Source organism: Octopus bimaculoides, chromosome 26 (assembly GCF_001194135.2).
Source record: "Octopus bimaculoides isolate UCB-OBI-ISO-001 chromosome 26, ASM119413v2, whole genome shotgun sequence".
In the NCBI taxonomy this organism is placed as follows: Eukaryota; Metazoa; Mollusca; class Cephalopoda; order Octopoda; family Octopodidae; genus Octopus; species Octopus bimaculoides.
The window spans coordinates 22,839,188-22,846,028 of record NC_069006.1 but is presented as its reverse complement, the minus strand read 5'-3'; the positions used below and the strand labels follow the sequence as shown (position 1 = coordinate 22,846,028).

The window sequence follows — 6,841 nt, the reverse complement described above, 5'->3', positions numbered from 1 at the left end:
GGGGAATTTGACAAGACAGTCAGTCGGACGCTGACACTCGTTGATGCTGCATCGAAGAGGCCAGGGAATAGAAGAAAGAAGACACGCACCCAACACCAGAAGTGAAGACACCTCCGAAAGGGGGGGGGGGCGCCACGTCAAAACGGTAGAGGAGTAGGGGCCGAAACCGGACGTGGTTCCTCCTGATGATGTCTTGAGCTAACTGGATCCTATAAAGGAGCTGTTGTGGTAGCAGACCACGAAACATGGTTGAAATTCCTCCCGACCATTCCTATCTCCCACCCCAACCCCAAATGTCAGGCTTTGTGCCTTTAGTGAAAAGAATTATTGAGGAACGAATACAAAAATACCTTACAGGCAAAACCAAATTAGTAGTTGAAGATAGGTGTATAACTTATGTCGTCAGAAGTATCGATCAATATAAAGGTAGGCATTGCTGCCACAACCACAACATTCTTAGAAATAGTAAATGAAATTCCCCAAGACGTAGATCAAAAAGTGAGATGCTGCCTAATAAAGGCTGCAGTTTGATTTTCGTTCTTATTTGAAGCCCTTTTCATTTTCATGAGGCCTGTAATATTGTGGAGGATGGAACACGAATGTGTGAATATCGGACGTTATGCTAAACAAAAAAAGAACCAAGTTAATGTCTTTTCTTCAGTGCAATATTATTTCCGGTTTTTTTTTTCTTCTTAACGCTCACTTCAATAAATATCATCACAAGTTTCACTGTTGTTTTTCACTGTGTGATTTATTTTACTTTTCAATATGTTGATTTTTCACGCATAATCATGTACCTCTTCTGATTGCTTCGCTCATCACTACTTAAGATCTACTCCTATAGAAACATGTGCAGAGTTGGCTTTTAAACATGTCAAAATGATTAAAATAATATTAATCATTGAGCTAATGATGAATTTTCTCCTCACCGCATAATCATTCCTAAATAGTTGTTTGTTTTTAACTTATTTTTTAACATTAATTTCCATAAACGTTATGGTCATTCTGTGTCAAAGGGCTTTAACTCTGTTCAACTAAGGGAGAAAACTGTTTCGTTATTGGTGCTTCGTTGCCTTAGTAACAAGCAACCACCAAGCGTTGTTAATTGCCCTGGTGAAATCTTTATTCGAAATTAAACAACAAACTGTTTGTTTTTGTTAGGTATGTATTTACTATAAAGCCCATAGTGTGTTGCTGCTAAGATATCTATTCTTTTGAGAGACTGCAGTAGAAACTGTTCCAAACTCAAACGATTATATATATATGTAGAAAAATGTGATATATATATATCCCAATTGCTCATATAGCAAATGAAAGCTTGTCTTTGTTTTGTTTTGTTATTTTATTTTGTTATTCTTGGACCTCTTGAGTAGGTGTGCGTTTCTACGATTTCGAGTGCGTGAATGTTTGAAATTCTCGTAAGACTGACTTGTACGTCTATAATATACGAAGTAGTATAAACACATTTGTCTGTGGGTTTCAGTTCCAAAGACCGAGTGGAAATAATCTTAAACCAGAGAATGTGTGCGTGCCTTGGAGTGTGTTGTATGTTTTAGTCTATAAATTGCCGTATTGTATTGCATCTAAACTTTATAATAAATAAATAAAAGTGGAATCTCCTTGAATCACATGCTTCCTTCTTTACTAAATTTTGTGATGTTCAGGGCTGGAATGTCTATGGTCACAAGTTCTCTGTTAGTTAGGTCTACGTGAGGTTAAACAATAGAAACAAGTAGTTTTATGTAGTTTTAAGCAGATGACAGGTTATTAACAGGCAACTGTATTCCATCTAGCTTTTCTTTCATTTGTAATTTTGTTCAACCGGAGTTGATCTGAGACTAAACAGGCATGCTTTTTCACCAGGAAATAGCATTATTCAAATTTAATTTATCAATATTTATGGCATGCCACTAGTTGGCTGACTGTCTTCTAAAGCATTTCCTGTTTTCTGTATCTGATATAGAATTTCAATACCAACTCTTGGAATACATGGGATTGAGAAATAAATGAACCTTAAGGTCATTTAAAAAGGATGCAGCTAGCTAAGCCAGTAACGGACTGAACTGCTAGCTAAGGGCTAAAAGTTCATACTCTATCTACCACCTTCCTGTAACATATCTAATCAAAGTACCAAGCTCTCAGCAAACCAGCTGTAAGCAGGGTATCATAGGGCGGTTATAATTCACCATTGTAAGTGCTGGCAACTACACTGTAAGATTTACAATTGATAAGAGAAGTTACCCACAGTAGCTCAGTAGTGTATCCAAGATTTCTTTCACAAAAACAGTTGATTAAAGAAATTCATGAATGAAAATGATGAAATGAAGAGTGTATGAGATTTCTTAATCTTTTGTGACAAGGTGCTCATGACACTCCCTCAAAATCTAAAGGAAGAGATGCAAAAAATACCTACTCCAAAGAAAAGCAACATCCATCATGTTCAGAGAGAACATGTGTATATATGTATATATATATTTATATATATACATATATACACATATATGTGTATATAATTTGTGAATGTTTACACATGTGTAGATGAGATTTTCATATTCCAATCCCCAATGTGTATATGCTTCTTATAAATAATTTATAAATAACAGTCTATACAGTCACTATACAGTAAAGTAGAGTATACAAATGAATGTATTGAGGATACACAAAGGGTAACCGATAGATGTTGAACATATGCAATGTATTTGCATGTATATATAGCTTCTGAGTGTTTATATTTAGTTTTCATATTACAATTAACAAGCAGTTATATTTTTTTGTTCAAGTTAACCCTTTCTAATATGCTACACTGCTTGTTTTACTGGATTTTGAAAATTATGATAAATCAAGAGGGACTTAACAATTAGCTTTCTTTATTATTAATCAATGTCTGATACATAACTTAACAAAAATTTCTTACACAAGATCATTATGGAATTATTTAATTTCAATAGTAACACTTAAAGATAGATAGTTTTCATTCGTAGAACTAGGGACAGTTTCAAGTAGTTTAGTATCAGAAGAGTTTAAACTAAGTCACTTTTTCTTTGATGTTTATTAACAAATTGATATAATTTTTTGTTGAAAACAGTAAGACAGGAAATACATTATGGACAAAGTGGATAAGTTGGATGAAGAACGGAAGGAAAAGAATGAGGTACCAGAAGAAGAACTTCTGAAACAAATTGAAATTTTGATGCCTGATGTTCCGAATGAAGTAGCACACACAGACACTCTCAATAAAGGAGAGTACACAGATATTCCTAATGAAGTGGAGTACACAAAAGAAGGTATTGGGCATATATCGAGGGACCCACAAGATGTGAAAGAAAAGGCATTTCATGATCTTGAACAGTGGGGACCTGAGTCTGATGATGAAACTTTATCTCTGTCTTCAGGTGCTAGTCACATGTGAGTTTGTTCATGAATAATTCTTCTGTTACAAAGCTTATCTGTTAAAAAAAGAGTTCATCTCTCTCTCTCTCTTTCTCAATCTCTTTTTTTCTCTCTCTCTCTCTCTCTCCCTATTTTAAACCTGACCTTCACAAGTGATTTAATTTACTAAAAAGAAGAAAATCAATAAAATATATGAAAACTTAGTATAGATATAGCTATAGCTATATGATAAAGAAGTTAAGAAGTTCACTTCACACCTACATTCTTCCATGGTTTTACTGATCATCACGTTGGGCCGAGTGTCTTCTCCCATAGCCTTGGGTTATGAATTTTGGTAGAAAGAAACTGTAGGAAGTAAGTACCAGTCAGTGAAAGCATGGTACTTGCTTTCACTATTTGTTTTAGGTGCCTATATAATAATGAGCAGACACCTACTCAGTTCTCCTACTCTTAACCTAGCAGAACTTCCAGAAGATGGCAGCTGTAAGAGAGAAGACTACAAATTTCAGCTGAGTATACTGGAGCAATGTGAAATTAACTACCTTTCTCAAGAACACAATTTGCCACTTAGTCGCAGAATCTAACCCACTCCTTTATGATTGTAATTTTAACACCCTAACCACTAACCCACACTCTTTCACCATCGTGTGCGTGTGTATGTAAATGTGTATTTGTATGTACCACATAAAAATGGTGCATTGCATTTCATCCATTTACACCAAAAGTAACTTAGCTATTTAATAAATAAAAACCAATATAATAAGTAGCAGACTGAAATGAGTAATGAGATTCATAATTGACTAAAAACTTTGAAACTTTTACCTGATCATAGCTACCATAGCTACCATAGCTACATTCCGACAACTGAAACCAGTAAAAGAATAAGAGGTTAACTTTAGTTATTGGATTTTTAATAAGTACTTTATTTGTCTTATAGAAGTTTTGAAGAAGATAATGAAAAGGACAAAAGTCCAGAAGTCCAGCTGAATCTTCACAATTATCTTGAACTACAACGCTATCTCAGCCTTCTAGACAGTAACTTTGAGAGATCTCAGATCAACCTCGATCAGTTATGGTTAGTCCTTTTTTATCAAATGAATTTTTATCCAATATTTTGGTACCAATAATTTTGCTTTTAACCCTTTTAAAAGCAGCCTCTCTGAAGTTGCTTCAGGTTCTTTCACATAGATCTACCTACCATTTTGAATATGTTTTGTATTCAAACCATCAAAATCTTATATAAAAAGTCCAAAGCACTTGTTTAATAACGACAAAGTTAATTATTTTACTAGATTTCTTTAAATTTGTAATTATTTTTTTTAAATTAAGAAGATGAAGAAAACAAATTTTGTTTCAGATAACTTCAAATAAAAGATTAAAAGTGAGAAAGAAGAATACCATGTGAAAACTTTAGAAGATGAGAAAAAACACTTTTGCTGAAAAAAGAAACATGTGTGAATCTCTGATTTGAACAAGTTAAAAATAACTTGACTTAAGGAAAAGCAAGATAGCCAAGGAAAAAAATATATGGTCTGTTATTTTAGGAAAAATCTAAGATAAAAGTACACATGGCTTCAGTTAATGTGACAAAAGTTTATCATGACTATCTGACATAGTAAAAATTAATCCTTTGACATAAACCACAAGAGCTGATAGAAGAAATTCCTGAGTTGAGTTTCTATAGCAGTAAGGAGTTAAAAAACAAATCTTCCTCTTTGATAAGATATTAATATCTTACATGTACTGGTACATATTTCCTCAAGATTACATGAATTGAGACAGAATGAAAAGAACATATTACAACTAAGAGACAATGAGATAAATGACCACTGTGGATTTGATCTAACTGCTGTATTCACTTAGTTATTTTAACTCTACATTTAATCTATAAGATAGTTGGTGAGGTTTCTTCATAGAAGCTTTCATTCTGGGAAAAAATAAGAACCAGTAATAGATAAGTCAATTCAGTTAATAATAATTCTCTTCAAAAACAAACAAAATCAGTCTTATACTTTAATAAGATATCTTTATTGCTACTTTACTTCCTCTCATCCTTATCATCATCATCATTGTAATGTTTAAACTCATTTTTAGGGAGGAATTTAAGCAATGTCAAGAAAGAATTTTCATTTTAAATGAGGAAGAAGAAGATGCCCACCTTGAGTTAGAAAAGGCTGAGGCTAGCAACGAAAACATGTAAGTCTTTTTTCTTTTTCAAGAAACCAAGTGTATTCTTTGTTATGCTAAAGTTTGGTATTTTGTCAACATGCTGCACAGTAAGGTTATATAGGAAACCTTAAAAACATCTTCTAAAAGGACCATGTCAAAAAATAACATACACAGTCACTACTCATATCAAGAAAACATCATTGCATCACACTCCACTTAGACATGAGCAGCACTCAGTCAGAGCCCTCACAGTTGCTCCAGACATTAGGCCTCACTATCGCCAAAAGTCTCTCATGGATAAAGTACATTCTTAATATGTCTAAGACCACATGTCATTCTCTACAGTTCCACAAATTTCATCAGCCCCCAACAGTTGTTGATTCTCTACAAAGCTCAAGTGAAGCCCATAATGGAATAGTTCTCCCATATCTGGGATGGTGCTTCAGCTACAGAAACAGACTTCCTTGCTTGTATCCAGAGACAAGCCACTTGACTGATTGGTGTAAAATCACTCGTTAACATGCTCTAATTTGGGGCCTCCATGCATGCTATTTCTTCTCCCAATCTTTTCTACTTCTATAATAATGGCTTCTGATCTTTGAAACTGGTTGATCTTGAGCCACCTCCACTCATGCACTTCAAGCCACTTGTCTCTTCTCTTCTCATCTCATCTGCCTTGGTGTCTCAGGACCAGGTCCTGCTCTGCATACTATATCCGGTCCTCTCTTCATAATAGTTGACCTCTGAAATCTCCATCCTATTCATCTCTTTCCTACAGTTGTCAACATGCAAAAGTTTAAGTAGAACACTAACAGAGTTGGAGTGTGAACTATTTATGATTTTGCTGGTTGCCAGATTTTTAATAGTAGAATAGGTAGAATTAGACTCCCATCTGTCATTTCAGCCAGTTATATGTGTCACAGTTTTTAAATGTGTGTGAAGTGAAAAGAAGGAACAACACAGCACAGCATTGTTTATGAATTATATATATTTGTTCTTTAGCAAGTGTGTTAAATCCTGTCAACTCAGTTTACTGTTTTTTGGTGAAATTAAGAAAATATTATCTTCAAACTTGATCTAAGTGGTCTCTGCTTCTACTTTCCTTATTATCAGACACATCAGAGCAGGATTGGGGAAGCTTTTTAGTACTGGAGTGAATTTCAAATAGAAGAAGCATTTTTATGGAAAAAAAAATTTATCTTCAATTTCACAAATTGTGTGAATCATATTAACTTACTATTTCAGTCTTACTGTTTAAACCATATATATATATATATATATA

General features: G+C 34.0%; 1 protein-coding gene across 2 annotated transcripts in view; it reads left to right on the top strand.

The window, feature by feature from the left end:
• The first annotated feature begins 1,064 nt into the window (after window positions 1-1,064).
• Window positions 1,065-6,841, top strand: part of LOC106876520 (cilia- and flagella-associated protein 74) — a 59,473-nt gene continuing 53,696 nt past the window's right edge. For both annotated transcript variants that reach the window (XM_052976867.1, XM_014925100.2), the window contains exons 1-4: window positions 1,065-1,161; window positions 3,086-3,405; window positions 4,328-4,465; window positions 5,485-5,586. In XM_052976867.1, the coding sequence (XP_052832827.1) occupies window positions 3,104-3,405; window positions 4,328-4,465; window positions 5,485-5,586 (542 nt within the window). In that variant the 5' untranslated portion in view covers window positions 1,065-1,161; window positions 3,086-3,103. The remainder of the gene's footprint in view (window positions 1,162-3,085; window positions 3,406-4,327; window positions 4,466-5,484; window positions 5,587-6,841) is intronic.